This window comes from Liolophura sinensis, chromosome 2, assembly GCF_032854445.1.
Source record: "Liolophura sinensis isolate JHLJ2023 chromosome 2, CUHK_Ljap_v2, whole genome shotgun sequence".
Classification (NCBI taxonomy): domain Eukaryota; kingdom Metazoa; phylum Mollusca; class Polyplacophora; order Chitonida; family Chitonidae; genus Liolophura; species Liolophura sinensis.
In genome coordinates this window covers 18,525,231-18,547,503 of record NC_088296.1, presented here as the reverse complement: position 1 = coordinate 18,547,503, position 22,273 = coordinate 18,525,231, and the positions used below count along the sequence as shown (strand labels likewise).

The 22,273-nt window shown below is 37.8% G+C and overlaps 1 protein-coding gene across 1 annotated transcript; it reads right to left on the bottom strand.

Moving 5' to 3' along the window:
• Nucleotides 1-14,951: 14,951 nt before the first annotated feature.
• On the bottom strand, nt 14,952-21,892 carry LOC135463079 (uncharacterized). Its single transcript, XM_064740397.1, has 4 exons — nt 21,748-21,892; nt 18,218-19,227; nt 17,308-17,572; nt 14,952-16,231 (listed from the first exon to the last, which is right to left on the bottom strand). Exons 1-4 carry the CDS (start codon nt 21,860-21,862, stop codon nt 15,738-15,740), a joined length of 1,884 nt encoding a protein of 627 aa, XP_064596467.1. The 5' UTR covers nt 21,863-21,892; the 3' UTR covers nt 14,952-15,737.
• Nucleotides 21,893-22,273: the final 381 nt, after the last annotated feature.

Below are 22,273 nucleotides of genomic sequence, written 5' to 3'. Positions count from 1 at the left end.
ATTATTAGTTACAATTTTTGGTGCAAACCTCTTGCCTGAAAAAAGGGTTATTTCTTCAGACTTCAAGAAATCAAATGTGTTCATACGTGTCATGTGCTATCAAAACTAATTGACTGCTGATTGGTTCAGTACGTGTGATGTTTCGCGTTCCCTCTACATCACATATGAATGCGTGTTAGTGTTTGCAATTATCCATCAACACTGGAGTTTGAGCCTCTAGAAAGATAAACGGCATTTCACAATAGAGTGAATAGAATAAACTGTATCTGGTAGTAATAAGGTTCTGACAACATTTTCATGCTCATGTCCTGAGTTGTGAGTTCAATTCTGACATGAGCCAATTTTTTTACCCTTGGTCCTGTTGTCAGTGATGGGTCATAATTGCAAGGTCAAATGTACATGCGATTTAATTTTTACTGTGTAGAAAGTTTGATATTGATATTACCATGTCAAAAGTTGACAGAACTTGATATTATTGCCTCAGCGTTCATCCGTCCGTCTCATTTTTATGATGAAATGGCTTTAAACCTGTTATCCTTTTTAAAAACTTTGCATATGTGTTCGTTTTACAGCAATATGAGTTGCATAGGTTTTGCAAACTTAGTACACATCTGCGAGAGACATATCTCTATTAGCAAGTTCACTGACAGCAATTCTTACTCGAGTATTTTGTTTAAGATTATTTTTTTCTTTTTTACTCATAATATACATACACATGTATGAGAGATAGTGCTATGAGGAATCAACTCCGTGACATTTGATGCGATATTTCTCATTTACGTACAAGACCTCTGTGAAAGCTCTCTAATTATAATGTTTACGTTTGTATTTGACTGCTCCCCATGTGATTCACTGCTTGTAACATTGGCAACATTTATACCTTGTTTACATCATCATTTGAATGTCACCCTCACCTCCATCTCCACATCCTTAGCACTGTTTGTGTGCTTGTCTTGTCAGTTTATTTATTTAATTGGCTTTTTCAAAGCTGCATGTACTTAAGAATTCCTCAGTTGTAGGTGAGAGGTCATATAATTCATGTAGATGGAATGCCTGGAAAAGCAAAGAAAACATTCAAATGAAGTACCCTACATGACCATCATAAATTTCGTCCATGATTAACTTGCCCACTTTTAACATGCCTTACAAAGTAAGTAGAGGTATTGTGAGAGGAGGAGGAAGATGTTGTCGGCGTCGGTGTCGGTGTCAGGTTTGGTTAAAGTTTTTGGCCAATCATAGGGTTGCAGTGGTCACTCATGGTACACAGATAGCCAATAGTCTGTAGCGATTTGCATATCAAAGACCTCATACCTCAACATTTTGCTCAGCCATTTACAGGGTAGCAATTTCCTCCCATAGTGCATAGATTGTCAAATGCAGTTTGCGATTTGCATATTAACATCTCTTTGAAATGCAAAGTCACAGCTCTGCAATCCTTACGCATACAGTAAACATAGTTGTGACTGTATGATAATTTTGGTCTTTCTTGTTGATTTAATGGCAAGATTTTGGCACTATATAATCAGAGGATAATATCTGTGTATTACTGTCAATCATTCTACTTTTTTTAAGTTTAGATGTCAATGTTTGAATGTATCACATGACTTTAAACATTATGCAGTTTCACAAACTGTCCAGTCAGGCAAGCTGCCGGTATCCTCTGAATGCCTTATTGATTATATTGATTTTACAAAGGTTTCTTGGGGATATGGGTTGATATTCTACCAGAAAATTGTGAATATCAGCTCCATTTATTTGCCTCCAAAAATGCACTTTTTGTGGATGAAATGTTAGGTCATTTAGGGCATATATATGTATAACCGATGAGAGACCCTAATAAACACTCTCCAACAGGGTAGTTTGATTAATCAGGTGTATAAATTGCGCTAAAATTCAAACTTTCACGGGCAAAAAGGTTGAGGAATTAGGGTATGCGCTCATGACGCCACACGTTTGACCAGTCAGTGTTTACCTCACAGGAGGGACTGCATAATCCTTACATCATACTAACTGCTCTCTCTCTGCTCACTTTACACCACTCAGCCATCACTAGACAAACCTGACCTTTGGAGCCTGTGCAATGCATGTAGGCTCATCTCCGGTGTCCTTGCATTAATAAAATTCTTTCAGGTTTCGGATAGAGACATGTTGTAAACACATTTATAGATGAAGATAATGCATCTGTATATTAGTATCATTTGGAAACAGAGGACGAGAAAGAGTTTTTGTGTTTCTTGACCTCAATGTTCAAGATTCTGTACAAAGTTTGCTGGTAATAGCAGTGATGTAAAGCGAGCGTAGAGCGTGGTTGTTGCACTGTAAGGAGTACACGGAGGGATTTGATCAGATATGCTGGTTGGTCGCCAGTAGCTAGCAGAGACTAATATCCCAGTTACCCTATACCAACAACACTAGATGACACAAAATCGGGAAGTTTGAGTTTAGGGTACACAGTTTACTCCAGGCATCCCAGGTTTCTTGTCACCTAAAACTGGACTTCAGTTATATATATTGTGTTTGTCAAAACAATAATACTGTTGTGATTCTGATGCTACAAGTTTATCCGATACCGTCCAGAGTTATTCCCCTTTATATTTACAAAGATGCCAGTCTGTATAAAATTAAAGGTACATCCAGGTGAATTTAGAGGTAACTTGAAGTATGAATGAAGTATGGAGTTATCATGGTTTATTATGCGTTTCTGCGATGCCGTCCAGGGTTATTTATTAATGTTTGCCGGTTACTAATTTTTTTTTTCTCACTTTTTTTTTTTTTTTTCACAGTGTCCCAATAAAACGTTATATAAGTTATTATGGGTGAAATTTTGGATAGCATATTATATACAGTTTAATAGCTGTAGAATTATTTCCGAGATAATCTGTCCAAAGATCTTAAGGATTACAGGTATAATTCATGATAATTGAAAGCAGGGCCCAGTTGTTCAAAAGTGTATAACACCTTAATCCCGGTGTTAACTTTAGTCCAGACTAAAGAGTCATTGGCTTTGTATTAGATTGAGACAGGTATTAAGATTTAACCCTGGTTTAACTTGAATACACTTTTGAGCAGCTGGCCTGAACTGATGTACACAATTTCTATCGTTGCTTGTTTCTTTATGTGCACGTGTAAGTTAAACATGTCTGTTTTTCTAGAGTCACTAATGTAATTGTTGTCCACATAATGTATATGCAGAATCAGGGGTCGATTCCACAAAGCACTTTCTGACTCGAGACAAAATTTAAAACCTCTGTACAATGCATAGTGTTTGGTACTGGAAGTTGAAATTTGGACACATCTGTCCTAAGGTAACATTGATGAGAGGTGCAAAATTACGGTATCTAAAAGTCAAAATAAGCTTTGAGATTGTATTTACAAATTTTGACTTAAGTCCGAACAGTTTTGTGAAATCGGTTCCACGACCTTAATGGGAGACAGACGTCTCAGTGGTTAGACCAAATATATCACAGCTGAAACTGCAGCACCCAACACGTTTCGCGTCGGACAACAAAAGACTTGTGAAAAAAGCAAATCCTATGTCACACTAATGCCGTGTTTCTGTGAGACGAAAATCTGCCAGTACCCCAGTGACCTTCTGAATGCCTAAGACGGGTTTAAAACTACTGTAAAACTTCAACCACAAAAGCACTTTTCTCAGTGGAAATTATGCATACAATTATTATAAAAATGATGCTAAAAAAGATTTCTTTGTGTCGTTAAAAATGCAAACTTCATATTACTGTGCAAATTATTTCTCTACATCCCATAATTCTACCAGAATGTTTCAAAATATTGGTTGCGGTCAGGCGGTTAAAAAAAGTTGAAGAATTAGAGTATATATAAAAGCTGTCCAAACATGCCAAAGATAAAAAGGCTCCATATAGGCTAGTTTTATTACCAGTATTTGTTATGGCTGTGCAGTTTTATACAAGCTGTCGATGTTACAGTTTTCATAGTTACCCACAATTTATAGTTATTATTTAATTAACGTCTTAATGTTTACAAAAAGAACAGTTATAATTAATCAGTCTTTCTACGTGACTATATAAGCCCACAATTGCACAGCTTTTATTGTGTCTTAACACAGCTGCATGGATGTGTGGAATAAATTCAGTCAATCAATCAATCAGACTCAAGTTATGTTGTTGTTTACATGCGCCATTCCATCAGCACACGATTGTAAGATCTTGTGGCCATGAACGTGTCATTATGCGTAATACTAAAAAGTCATGAAATGACCGAAATAATATATTTATGAAACTGTGTTATAAACAACTAATCAGTCAGTCATTGATAATGACATTAAACTGTTATTGGTTAGTCTCATGATCTGGGTTTTCAGTAATAATGTTAATATAGAAGTGACCCTAAGAGCTATTTATCAATGAGGGCTATGTTTTCAAAGCTTTTTATTTTCAACAGAATTTTGTTTTACAATTGTTGTTTTACCTTAATTTACCTTAATACATTTGCGTGTTTGTTTGTTGGCTTCAGTTTGAACTCTAAAATGTTTCATATATTTTAAAGGGGTTTTAATAATTTATTAAAATGAAAGCCTTTTTGGATGCTTCTGACTCTATAACAACTAAAGATACTCCATCCCACAGCAGCAGAGTGTTGATATTTATTCAAATGTTTAATTTTGTCAGTTGGAAAACTGAAGTGCTGAATAAACAGGAATATTTTGCAAAAACTGTGGATTTTTTTTCCTTTGTCATTAAGAAAACATGAATTCAGATGTAAGAAATCCATTTCAGTTCTTCATTTTAATGAAACTGAATTTTGTATGTACATGTACCACCTGTTACAAAGGCTTACTATCACCAAGTAAGGAGAGCAAATGCAGTTTTTTCAAAAAATTAAAAAATTCCATGAATTAAATTTTTTTAATGTCTACATGATTGAATGGCGTTTTCCTGCCTCTTTGTCTGAACTTGATCTTCATATATATATATATATACTTGTATAATGTATAACTTCAACAAACGTCTTTATACCAGTACATGTACACATTTTCAGAAGGCAGTACAGATATCGCTGTCATCTGTTTAATCTTGGAGTTTGAGAACATGTCCTGCACTCTTGTCCACAGACTCAAGCTCAGATGCTTGTTCATTAAGTGGTGTGTTTACAGCCTTAATTATAGGTTGCTTTCAGCATAATCTTTCCAAAGTATTTGTTTGTAGTAGATGATGGCTGGAGGCTTTAATGTGACTACCAGTAAATATTTCTATAGTGCTGCCCAACTGATTCACCACTCTGAAGGAATTAAGGCTCCAGGAGAACATATTACACTGCATGAGAATAGGCTAACATGTGTGCTGTCATGACTAATTGGAACTGCTCTACAGTCATGAGTTTGAAAGGCAAAAACACCGCAAACATGAAGTATATGACCAATGAAATACCACTAAACACTGTCCATGACAATAGCTTGATTCATTTAATTAAATTCTTCCAGGTAAGATGAATTTGAAAGTTTGGATTCTTGGTGACCAAATTTGGGCCTTTGACAATTCACTACATCACTTTTACCCCATTCACAAGGGCAAAGTTAATCTGGTTTAACCTACGAAAGTGGCTTTGAGCCAGTTTGACGTCGCACGTATAAACGCAAAGTGGGGGGCATTTAATCCAGTTTATTTGCCCCTGAGCTAGTGACATGGCTTTAAGCCAATTTCCAGGCTTAAATGTGGTCGTGTAAATCTCTGGACTGGCTTAACACCGGCTAGGCTGTCAGTAGTGTGAATGCACACATTTTTACAACTGGCTTCAATTTAAACCAGTTCAGATTTGATCCAGTTTAAATTTTGGCAATTTGAACGGGGTTCAATTTGAAGATGCATTCTACCAAGCTGGTTTTAAGCCAGTTCATGGAATTGCCCGTTTGCCCGGTTACATTTAAGCCAGTTTAGTAATTACGATGTCATCCTGACTCCCATGTACTCGGGGTATTTAATCCAGTTACCGTTCACGTGGTACAGATAAACCCGCTCAAGCCCTGAAATTGGCTTAAAGCCACGTCGCTAGCTGGGGCAAATTAACCGGATTAAATCCCCCCACTTTGCCTTCACACACGGGATGTCACACTGGCCCAAAGTCACTTCCGCAAGTTAAACCAGCTTTACTTTGCCCGAGGGCAAATACAGACAGGGTAATACAGACCTATGATTACTGTATTTGCCCAATGGACCTTGACATCCTTGAAACAAACTTTTTCCAAGCAAGAACTATGGGTGTGACATCACTGATACCCTCTGGATCCTACAGACTACTTCAGCATCTGATGTTTTAAAATCAAATATCTGCTCGGAAAAATTCTAAAAAATAAATCGAAATATTTTTCTGGACAGTGTCTTAATGGTCCTTTCATCTGATGTAAGCTTCGTTTTCATGTCGCCATGATGTGACTGAAATGTTGCTGACTGATATTAAATATTGCTAATCGTTCATTTATTCATTTTAGTGCTTGCCTTTAATACAAGGTACATTTTACAATAACTGTACTGTTTCTTTCAAGTTCTAGTTTTATAATCATATATTCAAATTTTTGCATCAGTAGATCAGTTCTACATGTAGTAAATTTTTTTTTGATTTGATTGGTGTTTTACAGCATGCTCAAAAATATTTCACTCATACACAATGGTGGTCAGTATTATGATGGAAGGAAACTGGGCAGAGCCCTGGGGAAACTCATGACCATCTGCAGGTTGCTGACAGACCTTCCAGTGTATGGCCGGAGAGGAAACCATCACGAGCCGGACCTCAAGCATTTGCAATAACTGTTAGCTTAAAAACAATATCGTAACAGGAATGTAACATCCATGCGTATGTCCAGTCCACACCTTCATGCACATAGTACATGTACTTTATTATCTCGAAATAACATGAGAATGGCAAACAACAGGCATAATATCCAAGGGTATTATTATAATATCCAACTCCAGTATTTTCATTATATATGAGAATAATTCTACGTACATAATTATACACATTTAAACATAATGACACAGTACTGACTGAAAATCAAGCATCTCCGGTTTTTCCCTTCCCCCTCCCCCCGACCCCCCGCTGAAAAAACTGAATTTTGCTGCCACTTTACACCCAATTTTACATATGAACTTTAATCTTAGCTAAAATATTGTTAATTTTATTTCCCTGCACATAATCAAAACAAAATTACTCCAGGGATTCTCCATTATATCAAGTGTCTCAAATTATACAAAAGCTACGGTAGGTCAATGTCACTCATGTATACACATAACCTATTTATTTACAACAACGACAACAAAAAAAATCACAGCTGAGTGCACCGTGTACATGGACTCGCGTGCTATACTCTCAGTGCTGCATCTCTGCACTTGCATTGATCGGAGACAGATAACTGCATATTAAATGTACTGATTATCCAACTTATTTTTTCCCTTGTAGCCTTAGTAGTCAGGTTAATTAATAATCAGTGGCAAAACACTACATGTTTATATACGTACATGTCTGCACACTGAGAAATAAGTTTGTCAACATTGCTGCATGTTCCGCTCGGACTTAGATCTCACAGGTTTACCAGTTTACAAACCTTAAGAACACGTTACATGTACATCTTATATTTAAGACAAAAAGTTGAGAACATAATTTCTTTAACAACATAATTTTCTTACGAAGGGCCTGATGTAGTATGAAAAATGCATGACAAAAAGTTTAAGCAAATGACCGCACATACTGACCTTACCATAAATTATGCATGATTTGACTGTCATATACTGACTATTTCTCAGTCCACTCAGGTTTGCATTTCACAATTTCTGGATTCTTTCACATTTCTTGAAATCAACACTTTCAGACTTTAAACTTCTTACTGTACTTTCACATCAATGTACATATCAAGTCACACACACAATGAGTATTAATGCTGGGTTGGAGCTTGTCACTTGAGGTCTGAACAATGCATATTTTAAAGAAAAGAAACTCAAAGCTACTGTACTTTTTTGTGCACAAAATGGGCATGTGGAAAAAAAAATACAGTATAAAGTTTATCTATATGCACAAAAGCGGGCATGTAGAATAAATGACAGAACAGAGTTTATCTACGCATTTTTACCAAACTGAAACCAATGGACACATACATGTAAGCTGTATCCTGACAATTCACAATGCATTCACATACTTTTTTGAATCAATCTGAATGGTAAAGAAAAATTTTCAGCAGAAATCACAATACATAAAATCACAATGTTTAATACAAATCAATTTTGAAAACAGGTCTGGATTCAATTTATTGTGCATTATTGTTTTAAAATGTCATTCAAAAAACTCCCACATGTGGCAGCACAATTTCTGACAAAACCCAACACAGAATAGTTTCTGACAAAACCCATTGTACATCAATTTGGACAAAATTCATTAAAAGTCAACACGAATTCTGGAAAAACCCAATGTGGGTCAGCACAATTTCTGGAAAAAAATATTAGGTCAGCACAATTTCAAACACAACCCATTATGGGTCAATTATCTCGCATACATGTAATTTTCTACAAAATCCATTAAACTCTAGTTCAGCACAATTTCAGACTAAACCCATTTATTTAGGTCAACACAATTTCTGACAACATTTTCAGGAAAACAGAATGTTGGTACGCTTATTTATTATTTCCAATTTTAGTCAACACAATCATAATGCAACAAAAAGCCAACCAAATCTTATGACACCAGTTACATGTACAAATTACACAGCAAAGGCCACCACAATTTCACAAATTTTCCAATCCTCACAAAATCAAACTGATGTAAGACAAAAACCTTCATAAATGTTGACGTTTTCAGTATTACCTTGATAATTCTCCCCAAACTGCGAAATTCATAAATTTTCACATATATCAATTATAATGAATGACCTAGTTTTAAAAACACTGCTGCTTTTTCAAGTAATTTTCAAGTATGCTTACACAAATTATAGAAATTCAAATTAATGGATTGATATATATAAAAATATTAATTATTTTTTACCACTAAAGAGATATTAAGAAAATGGATTGAAGTCTGCAAAACAAAACTCAAAAATATAAAACCATATAATATAAATTCCACCAAATTACCTTATATGTATATAGCATACATGTTTTTCTAAAGGTGTTAATCCTGCACGTAATTGATTTCAAAAGTTACCTGTACCATGGTTACAGAAGAATATTGATTAATATGTATATAAACTCAACTACGTGTAATTTATACCACCCGAATACACTGAATTTAATATAACATAGACTTTTATACTTTCTTCACACACATGAATATATGTGTATGTATACTCAGTGTATAGGCCTACAAACACTAAATGTAACAATCAGAGGCTTAGTTATAATCATATATGGGATATAATAACTGAGTAAATTCACAATTTTCATTTCAAATCCGACTATGGTGATAACTAGTTATGTCTGGCAAAGGGATGTAACTCTGAAAATTACAATCAATACCCATATATCCAGAGAGCATTCAGATCAGCTCATTACAATTGCACCTGTCCATGTACATCCATCAGTAAAGATGAATACGGACAGAGATTCAACAATATACCCATTCACCTTTTACTTGAAGAACCAAAAGTAGCATTTCAATTACATTTTATTTATTGATCTATTTGACTGATGGTTAACACCATACTCATTCTTCGTGTCTGGCATAAACCACTGACTTTGGGCAAGTCACTTAGAAACTTCCTCATGCTGGTGGAAGATAAGTGTCTTCAAAGAAACTTCAAGCTGTGCAAACGGCCACACAAGCGCCACTGACTGCTTACCGTCACCAGGGCCCCACAAACAGCGAGACAAGGTGAATATACAAATACCCTCTCCAAAGCTGGGTTTGAACACACACCTCATGTGTCTGTCCAGGTACCAATAGACCACAGCACATTCCTTATTTCAATTACATGCACCCAAATCTTATCTTTGGTCAATTAATCTCACACTGCAGGTGGAATAGTGCCAATTTAACGTGGCTCAATGCTGTAGTCATCCAAGATTAAACTCATTCAAACATGTACAGTATGTTTATAAGCACTATATATATATGTTTAGATGTTTTGCATGTTTAGATATATGTTTAGATATTTGTTAATGTAATTTTGGTGCAGGGATACAATAATGGTGTCTTTTAAATTGTCACAGTAATTTCTATAACTATGGTAACAAGCAAATATCCAATCCTGTAAATATCTAGATCAATTCATGAGATTAAGTAAAATCTGTCCATTCCATGAATTATTAGCATACACAGAGTTTGTAAATATATCTCCATACTGCTGTTGAACACACCCATGAAGTACATGTAGGTAAACATAAGCCACCGGGTTGCAAAAAAAAAATAATAATAATAATAACATTAACACAACACATCAGATCTTTACCACACAGGCTAGAGTAAAAAACTCTCTGATGATTTTTCAAGAAGATTCCTCACCAAAGCATTCACTTGTTGGTGAACATACATGTACATTGCATACCTCACTCTAAACAAGAAAATATCACTTTCACAGGTGTACATATGTACATGTATTATAGACAGCTGCTAAAATGTAGGAGTTCATTTGAGGGGTGGGGTAGGTTTTCAGGTGGGGGTCATCCTCCATTTAAAAGCTGTACAGGAACAACATTTTACTCTATTACTATGTGACGGTTTAATACCAAACCCCTAGGGCCACTTTCAAAAAGCGGCGTACGACATTTTGTTATCGTACATTTGTCGTACGATATTTTGTACGTCGCTATCAACGTACCACTGTCCTCTGTGTGTGTGATACGGTACAAGTACTACATCTTTGTGAAAGTGGCCTCAGGGCTCTATACTTATATGGTGGCATTCAGTCATGTCAGTGGCGTATCCAGCCAGGATAAACCACCAACATTTGGCAAGTTACCGACAAACATTCCTACTCGTCACGTACAGATATATTTGCGCAACTTAATCGATGTTGATGGAATACAGAAAAAGTCTTCAAGCAGCGAGGAAATAATGGAGAGACACACTTATTATACCAAGTCAAAAACAAAACATGGGTGGAAAAATGTTAGTATAAACAACCTTGCATTCATTCGGTATCTTTATACCCTGAGGTGCGATAATCCTATATGTCACTATGGTAACCATGGTGTTAAATGGTCAATACCAACAAAAATATGCAGGGAGGTAAATGTACTGAAAACACAGTATTTATGTTCATAAAAGTGGCGAGATCAAAAGACATGCTAAATCTGCGGGATAGCATAGGTCTTGGACTTTGTCAACTGTGGCATAACATTGATGTTACAAAACATCAATGGCTCCGTTCTTATAAACTGAACTTACAGTTTAAAGCATACATGTAACAAGTATGTTGACTTATGATAGGAAATAAACAACTATAAATCTAACAGGTTTTCTTTGGTCATAAAAAAAAAAAATGACAAGAAATCATCATATTAAACTGTGAAGATTTTTTGGTCACTCATACATGCATTGTAGGCAATGTCAGTACAACAAATTTTACACCCTGTTTTTATAAGTATTTAATTCATTTTACAATCCTGTGATATAAATCTATACATCCTACAACATGTCAAAGTGGAGTGTAGGAGTATCTCTGGTGGATTTTTGGATGTGGTATGGTTTGGGAGTAAGGTCAATTGTGTGTACAAAAGGGTTTAGAATTCTGGCATATACAACTCCACCATCGTTTAGAGTGTATGTAAAACGTAGCATGGTTTTTGGGAATTGCAGACATTATTTGTGTATACTACAGTTTATACGATTCAGCCATTACTTGTGTACATGAGGGAATAATATTGTAGGATTCAGCCATGTGATAATATCTGTGTACAAGCATTGTGGGAAGGCTAAATGGTTCAGCCATTACTTGTGTACATGAGGGAATAATATTGTAGGATTCAGCCATGTGATAATATCTGTGTGCAAGCATTGTGGGAAGGCTAAATGATTCAGCCATTACTTGTGTACATGAGGGAATAATATTGTAGGATCCAGCCATGTGATAATATCTGTGTACAAGCATTGTGGGATGGCTAAATGATTCAGCCATTACTTGTGTACATGAGGGAATAATATTGTAGGATTCAGCCATGTGATAATATCTGTGTACAAGCATTGTGGGACGGCTAAATGATTCAGCCATTACTTGTGTACATGAGGGAATAATATTGTAGGATTCAGCTATGTGATAATATCTGTGTACAAACATTGTGGGAAGGCTAAATGGTTCCGCCATTATTTGTGTACGTGATGGTAACACTGTAAGGTTCCGCCATAATAGTAGTGTAACCGGCTTCTGGGATGGTTGAATGATTCAGTTTTATATTAAGTCATTATTTGTGAATAAACAATGCGGACTGGCTGAATGAGTGAGCCACTATTTGTGTTTGGTCTGTGTGTCTACGATTATTTCATTGGTGTTTTATGCCGTACTCAAGAATATTTCACTTACAGAACGGCAGCCAGCATTATGGTGGGTGGAAACCAGGCAGAGCCCAAGGGAAACCTATAACCATCCACAGGTTGCTGGCAGCCCTTCCCACGTACAGCTGGAGAGAAAGAGAGCACGAGCTGGACTTGAACTCACAGCGACCGCATTGGTGAGAGACTCCTGAGTCATTACGCTGCGCTAGGGCACTAACAAACTGAGCCGCAGAGGCCCCCGAGTATTGCCGAGATGGCTGATGATTGACGGGTCAGACAGATAATTCTGGCTATTATTGATAAGATATATGGATATAAGAGATAATATCATAGATATACAGGTGAAGCAAAAATCTGCACCCATAGGCAATTGTGGTTTATGATAACAAACCAAGAACATTACAGGCACTAAAAGATAACATCACACAAGAAATTGCAACCGTAAGAGGGTTATATGCCTCAAAATGTGCAAAGATCATGTGTCTCCTGAGTAAGAAAGTGTTTGGAGGAAGGTGAAGGTCAATTCGAACGCTTAATGTGATCTCTAAATTGTTACATACAGTAGTAAATTGCCAATGGTTCCAGACTTTTGCTCCATCCTATATACAAGCATTTATTTCAAGTATTACATTTAAACTTGCCCTATATGTATACAGTTAGTGTACCGTAATGCATTAATCCACCACCTTTATAAGACTTTAGAATCATAAATTGTAAGTGCTTGAGAAGTCAAACTCTGAACATGAAAAGAGCTCGAATTATGGTTGGTCCCTTGCTAGACAGTAAGGGATCTGAACACAAATTTTAAACCCCCTACAACGAAATATTTTAATTGTATCCGTGGTCGAATTTTTGACTTACATTTAGGCCTTGATAAACATGGGCCCATCAGTGAGTTTATACCCTCACTGTACAGAGGCTGCAAAATAGTCACAATAGTGATGATCATACTGTACTGCATGGCTCGAAAACCACACAGTGCTGTATGACTCCCAACCATACCGTACTGTACGGCTCCCAAACACACTGTGCTATATGGCTTCCAACCACACAGTGCTGTGCAGGCTCCCAACCATACTGTACTGTACGGCTCCCAAACACACTGTGCTATATGGCTTCCAACCACACAGTGCTGTGCAGGCTCCCAACCATACTGTGCTATATGGCTCCCAACCACACTGTACTGTGCAGGCTCCCAACCACACAGTGCTATATGGCTCCCAACCACACTGTACTGTGCAGGCTCCCAAACACACAGTGCTATATGGCTCCCAACCATGCAGTACTGTGCAGGCTCCCAACCACACAGTGCTATATGGCTCCCAACCATACAGAGCTGTGCAGGCTCTCAACCAGGCAGTGCTGTGCAGGCTCCCAACCACACAGTACAACACAGTTGTCTGGTACTTAGCACAAGGCTCTATACTCAGGTTAACTCAAGCAATAAAGTCAATAAACGTTGTAGTAAGTAACAACCATGAAACTATACATGTAAGTACGCCATATAGGCTATACACATATAAATATTACACCCTGACCAAACAAGTTTATAATCCTGCATTTTAATTCAATTTCAACTTTAACTTTAATTTCAACAGGAATCCAACTCTTGTCAGCTCGTCAGACAAACACTACGTGAAAACTACAGGTACAATAGAATTATATACATCGTTTCATAGGTATATACAGCCCCCAAAATATGTTCACTTTTAATATGTATTAAAATCTTCACTTTGACCAACTGCTTTGAGGTACTGGATTAGAAAAAAACGTACATCTAATCCATGGGAATTCATTTACACTCTCCTAAAAAAAAACAAAAAAATGAAGACATTAGTCCTATTAATCATGTTGTTGTTGTATTGGAAGCTGGTTTATCTTCTTGTCCCTGGATATCAACATCTTAGCTCCTGTATGTCTCAGTATATATTGGAGTTACACACACAATCTTGACAGTCAAGAGCAAACATGGATTGATATACGAAGTGTATATGTAAACCATTTCGGATGCACCAAAATCCATACTGCTGAGAACCAAAAAAACACACAGCCAATTAACACAAGCTGCATGTATTTCAAAAAATATGAAAATAAACGGAAAACAGGGAAGATACTTTTTACAGAGCACAATGTAAAAGTGCATTACTAGCTACCACACAGTTGTAATGTTGGCAATGCTGGCTGCCAAGGTACACATAGTTTTGTTCAGTTGTATTCTGTCTTCAGTTGTCCAAACGCACGTGTGTGGCGTTTCACCCCTATCCAGTACCCACTAATACATACACCTGTACACTTAGTATATTGCAGGTATATTCCATTCAAATGTTTCTGTATACTAACTGAGTGCACCATAATTAGGACCTGGGGTCAAATTCACAAAACTTTGTAACTATTCTCATTAGTGATGTCACCTTACCCAATACAGCTATAACCTAGGCAAGGTCTTTTACGAAGAGAACAGAAATAAAATAAAAACAAAAATGACGAGAAATAGGACTTACAAAGTTTTGTAAAAGTCCGCCCTGGTAACGTAATTGGTTATATAACGTAACTAGTACTCATGCTCTACAAGGGTACAGTCACTATTAGTGGGCAGTTCAATATAGACTTGAGTCATGTGAGACGCCCGTACATGAGAAAAGGTACAATGTACATCGCCATGTGTTGTTTTGTACAAGACAAAAGGTCAAAACAAGCCTTGCACATGTTGTGTATTTACCTGTATATCCACTAGTAAAATATTACACCTTTTTAAAGATGTTTCCTTCGTACAATCATGAATACAGAGCACAAGTTCATACAGCAAGCTATATGCTCCCTTCCACGGGGTCATATACATACAAAATTCAGGGCCATATCTAGAAAAACATTAAAAGTTCTGATCCCGTAATTTAATGGTGACTTTTTTTGACTGTGCACAAAAAGAAATTTTGAAACTTCAACTTAAAATGATGCTTTCTAAAAGCTTTTAAGTGAATGTGAATGAAAGATATTTATATGAAAACTTTTTACTTTTTATTGGCAAACCATCGTACTTCCTGTTTTTAATACAACTGTTTTAGTTTGGGCACCAACAGTTTGGGAGCCAAAATGTTTTCCAGAACCAAAGTCACTCTAGATATGGCCCTGAAATTAGTGCTATGTATCTGGACTCTTTTGAAGTTTTCTGAACTTCTCATGCAAGATTGATGAAATGTGAAAATCCTGTTAAACTGATCTCAGAAAGGGCTGTTTGGACTCCCTCTAACCACTGCATTTGTGGACAGCCCCCCGAACACGAGCTGAGGATGCTGTCACGTTCTACCAGCTCCACGATCCCTCGACCACAAACCTATCCAGAGTTTATACACAGTCGCTAAGGCTACCACTGAGAGAATCACGCGATTGGCTGCCACTGCGTCTGTGGGTGTGGCGATGAGGGTTGGACTGACCATGACCGCCAGATCGGCAGCGCCTGTAGCACAGCGCACTGCAGTGACAGCCAGCCACTGAAGAAGCAGGAACAGAAAGAACAGGCTTTTGCAACATATGAGGATTAGCAAAAGAAACACGCCCAACAGCAAAGCAACCGCTCCCGTGTACACGAAAAAAGTCATTATGAAGTGGTCTCGACAGATCTCACGTAACCTTCGACCCCGAAGCCTGTTTTGCATAACCACGCCTAGTTTGTGCCGTAGGTCAGCCTTGAGTTTGGGGAGGGGATGGAGTTTTCCGTGTTGTTTTTTCAACGCCTTTCGTCGTCGGTTGTAGTGATTGGGGTAATTGGTCTTCAGTAGAAAAGATAGGCCTACAAACAAAACAGAAAAAAATAAATAAACAAACATAACAAATCTTTTAGTCACTTAGTTGGGATATTACGCCAATATCAAAAATGTTTCTGTATGACAACCTTAACAGTCAAGGGTCAGCTGAAATGAAACCAATGCTTAATACAAATAAGCCTGAAACAGCCAACAAGAAAGGCAGCAGATTGTCATTTTGCAATACATGTATTCTGAGAAATCTATTTTACCCAGATGTGATATATACATGTATTATGATGATCAGTAATGGGAGACTCAAAGCAAGCTAATCTAAAGGGTCAGAACATATCGTTTTGTTCTGCGACGTTGGCAGTGCTTGTGTACTACCTAGCTGTTTTACGAGAAAACACACAGGTAATTGTGATGTCATGAAGAAGAGGACATAGAAGTTCATCGCTTTGTTACAGGTGAGAAGAAATTTTACGAGCTCTCAATTCTAACAGCATCGAGCGTATTATGCAAAATATCACTGTCCTTAAATAATATTCTGTCTTCGTCTTTTATGTTTAAACAATAGATTTGAACTGGTTATACACTTTGTGGATTCGGGTGTAGGAACTCTCAGGGTTCTACCCACGGTGGGCGGAGATGAGACAGCGCACCTGGCACTAGCATTGGGTGCTCAGTGTCAAACACAATATCTTGATGCACCCGCCACTCCAAACTCAAGACAGATTTATTCCTAATTTGTGGCAGGAACGGTAGATTTCGCAATTAACCGTACCGTTTGGCTATTCCACATGACTAAAATCTCTGGAAATTGATCACATGCTGCATATGATTGTAACCATTGTAAACAATGCTGAAAAGTGCTGAAAAGTCATCAACACATTTCTTGGTAAGCAGAGATTCCTGTGGATCCCCAAGAAGTGGCGACGAAACAACCACAGGCAAATGAAACCATGAAATGACACTTATACTTGTTTTTTTTTTATAGCAGCAAAGTGATACAGAGGCAACAACAGAGGCAAGCCCTACGTCAGTTAAGAAAAATATAAAAGCAGTTGTCAGGTATAGCTATATTATCTGGGCAGTATTCTGCGCCCTGTTAAACACTTACTATGCTGTGGCTGACACTGTACAATCACTTGACGACACATAGGGCAGGCGGTTTTTTCGGGTTGACTACGGGCTAGCTGACGAAGACAAGACTCGCAGAAAGAGTGGCGGCAGGGGAGACAACTGTGGGGATAGCAGAACAGATCCAGACAAACAGGACACACATATTCCTCTGGCACAGGTGGATCTGCAGTCTCCATAGCAACAGGCCTGTCCATATGATGCTTACGATTGTCTGGTCCACTTTGGGGTGATCGCGAAAAACCCTGAAAATAAGATGCATCTAATTTTTTTATTTATTTATCCTTTTGATTGGTGTTGAACACTGTGCTCCAGAATATTTAACTTATACAATGGTGGCCAGCATTATAGTGGGGATGGGGGGGGGGGAAACTGGGCAGAGCTTCTTTAAGAAACTGATGCTCATGTTTTACATGATTTACATGTTTTCTTGAAAGTCCAGGTTATGAATAGTCACGATCCTGTATACAACAATGCACAGTCTTCTGTGAAGATCTTCAATATTAGACTTCCATAAAATCTTCCATAAAAACATCATCCATAAAATCTCAGTGCCTTTGATGAAAGTTTCCAAACCTCAACATACCCCAATCTTGGCAGAGTAAATCAACAGACTTTCAATTTCGTTTGTATCATTAAAAAAAAACCAAGTGTATGACAAAAATTTGACAAAAACTTAAACTTAAAGGTCAAGAAATTTGATATGTCTACATGCATATAAATCGGTTATAGTTGTATGGAGTGGCGACAGTCACACTCTCTGACAACGCCATACCAATGTACCACCCATCACGATAGGCATATACATGTACATATGTAAACATTCTTGCTTATGGCAGTAAATCATTAAATAAAATTTCACGACGCTATAGGCCAAAACCTAACTGTACCTGAGACTCAACATCCTCCTGCAGGAATTCAAACCTGTTACTGGTGACGGTCATTGACTGGGCTCTCCTATGGCCGTATCGCTTCCCCAGTAGGCTTGTCGAAATCGGGACACTGCGGTTACCATGTTGACGAGACTGACCATCCTCCGCCCCTACAGAGATAGAGTTGAGATTGTCACAGCTATTGGTACTGCGAGGCAGATTGTTGGGCGGAGGTGTGGTGGTTGTCGTTGCAAAGTCTAAACACTGTTTATCACGCAGCCAGCTGCAGTCACTTGCGACGCGTTTGTGTCGAGGCCTGCGCTTGGATGAGAACCTCTGCGAATGCGCTTCCTTGCCTACACCCGTCGACGGACTGTGCATCCACAACTGGTCCACCTGATCCACGGCTTTCTCTTGAGATTTCGCTAAATTACATGCTGATTGGTCACAATTTGTGTCCGGTTGAGTATTATGACTGGGGTTTTCCCGTAAATTAGGCCAATGTGTACAGTTTCTACTTTCGTTGCCACCCGATATACTAACGTCTCTACCAACACTGTTCACGTCTGGCCTTTCGTTACATTTGCTACTGCACAGCTTTCTCACTGTTCCTCCATCACAATGCTGCGTACGTTCTGTGCTTTGAGCTCTGTCTGCTGCAACATAAGCGCAAGGTTCATAAGGGGAGACAACTCTAACTGCAGCCATCCTTGCTTCTCCACTGCCGCATCTGTTCGTCATTTCCACTTCAGTATTCTCCGCTTCCCAGTCAGTTATTTTCATTCCCACATCCAGTTTCTCGGAGAAACAGTCGACCCTGTTTTTGTTGATGTGTATTGGAGGGCATATTTCTGCACCGCAGTGACACCTCTGAGAGGAAGTGAAGTCGAATGATCCTAGTCTGCCACGGCACTTTGGACACAGTAGCTTCCCTTTACACCACTCTCCTTTGTTCAAGCACCTGGTCACCCAGTCTGGACAGGAGTCTTCGGTGGATACATACCAGACCGTGGATTTTCTGTCACAGTCTGCACAATCAGAAAACACAAAACACTGATTACTTCCTGCTTATAAATACAAAGTCCCAGAACTTACAGATCAAAAAGTAAAACAGAAAATCACATGCACATCAAGAAACATCTTCAATCACATATTTTCATTTTTTTTCTTCAAACAATTAAATGCAATCAGAGAGTTTTACACTTTTTCTAGTCTTTAACAGTTCGATATCATTTCAAGTAAAATTGCAAATTTTGTATCATCCGTTCTCTGACTTTATATGGAGACAAATACTGCATTTTACGGTAAGTCTGGTTTGTAAAATTGCTCTCTTAGAAGCATAAAAAAGTTTTAAAACGATTCTTTTAATGCCAAAACATAAGTGTATCTGATAAGAAATTAATCAAATGGCACAAATAGCTATAAGGTGGGTGAAATAATCAGAATAAAGAAAACTGCATCACTTGGTAACTTACTGAAAAGGTGAAATACATGTGCGTGTACGATGAAAGCACATGCTTTTATTTATTTGACTGGTGTTTCACGCCCTACTCAAGAATATTTCACTTATATGACGGCGGCCAGCATTATGGTGGGAGGAAACCGGGGAGAGCCCGGGGGGAAACCCATGACCATCCAGAGGTTGATGACAGACCTTCCCACATACAGAACATATGCTGTACCTGTATTGAAAAAAAAAGCTGTGAGTTCACTTCACAGCACTCAATCCCCTTATCATCCTCAGTATAATAAACTGGTTAAATGCAGTACCAGATAAGACACTAGACATAAAAGATATGATTTACATCTGATGATAACCTAGAGTTATGTGGATAAACTACATGTACATAGACTCTACAGAAGTTGACGGCTTTAATTCCAGGTCATTTTATGACAAATCATATGTTTTAAGTGCAGTCAGTGCTTATAAAAGTCATGCAAGTTCAGTATTCCACTTTGTAATATCATTTGTCATTAGTTTATTCCAGTTTGTAATGTCATTTGTCATTGGTTTATTCCAGTTTGTAAGATCATTTGTTATTGGTTTATTCCAGTTTGTAAGATCATTTGTTATTGGTTTATTCCAGTTTGTAATATCATTTGTTATTGGTTTATTCCAGTTTGTAAAATCATTTGTCATTGGTTTATTCCAGTTTGTAATATCATTTGTCATTGGTTTATTCCAGCTGTAATATCATTTGATTTATTTATTTATTTATTTGGTTGGTGTTTTTACGCCGTACTCAAGAATATTTCACTTAAACCACGACAGCCAGCATTTTGGTGGCATGAAACCAGGCAGAGACAAACCAGACACAACCATCCGCAGGTTGCTGGCAGACCTTCCCACATACGGCCGGAGAGGAAACCAGCATGAGCTGGACTTAAACTCACAGCGACGGCATTGGTGAGAGGCTCCTGGGTCATTACGCTGTGCTAGTGCGCTAACCGAGCCACGGAGGCCCCCTAATATCATTTGTCATTGGTTTAAATTGTGAAGTGAAGCGTTCCTCTGGTGATACCTATAAGACTACTTGGACACGTTTTCCTGTTAGCACAATAATATAGCCCCTCAGAGCAATAACCCTAATTCTCCAATCTTTTCACACACGAAAGAGCAACTTTCAATGCAATTTATGCATATTTTAATGTGATTTTGGAGACAAAACTTGGTCAATAGCAGGGCTTCACACAAAGCATAATTTTATCAGTCAACAAAGCATAATGCCTTCACAATATGCCTGAATAAACACCTTGCAAAGTTGGAAAAAAGGTTGGACAATTACAATGAGACTATGCCCAGTTCATTCAGTTGTACTGCAAAAACTATACACGTACATATAGGTATAAAAGTAAGATTTTTCTTAAATGGAGAAATGATAAAATAAAACAACAAGTTAGCCTTCTCAACTTTCTACATCTTTGTATTCACACTGCAGTTTCAAGGAATGAAGTGTAACAGTTTGACAGGCTTTATAAATTGGCATGTTTCCAGGATGTAAAAGGTCACTGGGACAACAAATTTTCAAGTACGGACATGTGAAAGTGTTCTGAACAGCTATACACAAAGAGATATCAAAAATTATAATAATAGTTATCTTTATAAATTGGTGTAAAACCAAACAATATAATACAGTTCATTATGCACATTAAACAGTTCATTATGCACATCAAACATTATATTCTTAAACAATGTACAACAATGCATGGTTAATTAATACACCAGTGTGGTCAAATGCTCAAGACCTTTGGCCAATGGCTTCCATTCAGACCAGGTTAATACAGTTTATTAATAAACAGAGTTTCTTTAACATCTAACAAAGCTTGGTTTTGACTAACAGGAAGAAAACAGTGTTTTTCACTGAAAATCTGTTGTCTGTGTACAGTTAGCTGGGATCTTAACTCTGTTATCTGACAAATGTATTGTCCCAAAAGTCCGTTAGGGTTTGAAGATTTGCAATACATGTTCCTTTTAATAAAACAGTAAGGTTCTGTTATCACTCCCCGCTGATATAGTTTCTTACCCCGTCAAACTGGTATGGACTTACCTGTCAATGCAGACTCTCCTGCCCCAGTCAACGGCTCCTCATGGGAGGTAAGCAGGGACCGATCTGTTAACAGGGCACAGCGACACCGTCTACACTTGTACACCCAGGACGTCATGTCTGACCTTAAAACTCAGTTGACCTCTCCGTCTCATCACCACTGTACATGTAATCTAGTGATTCACTTCAGGAATATTTTATCACAATGACTCGGAGAGGGGAGTGGTGGGGGGGGGGGGACAGACTGGTGGATTTGCTGACCTGAAAATAAACAAGAACAGTTTATGTAGCATTACATGTACATGTAGAAGCCAAACACTGACCTACTGTGGGATAGTACCCGCTGTATTTCACCTACATACATGTATTTAAGTTTGCAGGGGTTCAAAGAAATCACTTTCCAGGTACCCACCACCACTTTCTTGGTAAAACTGAGTTTTTCTTTCAACCGAAATTGAATTTCTTTTTTTCCTGGTTTGTTTTGATGGACAATTTGAGATACAAAAATTTTTAATTTTTGTACTTTACT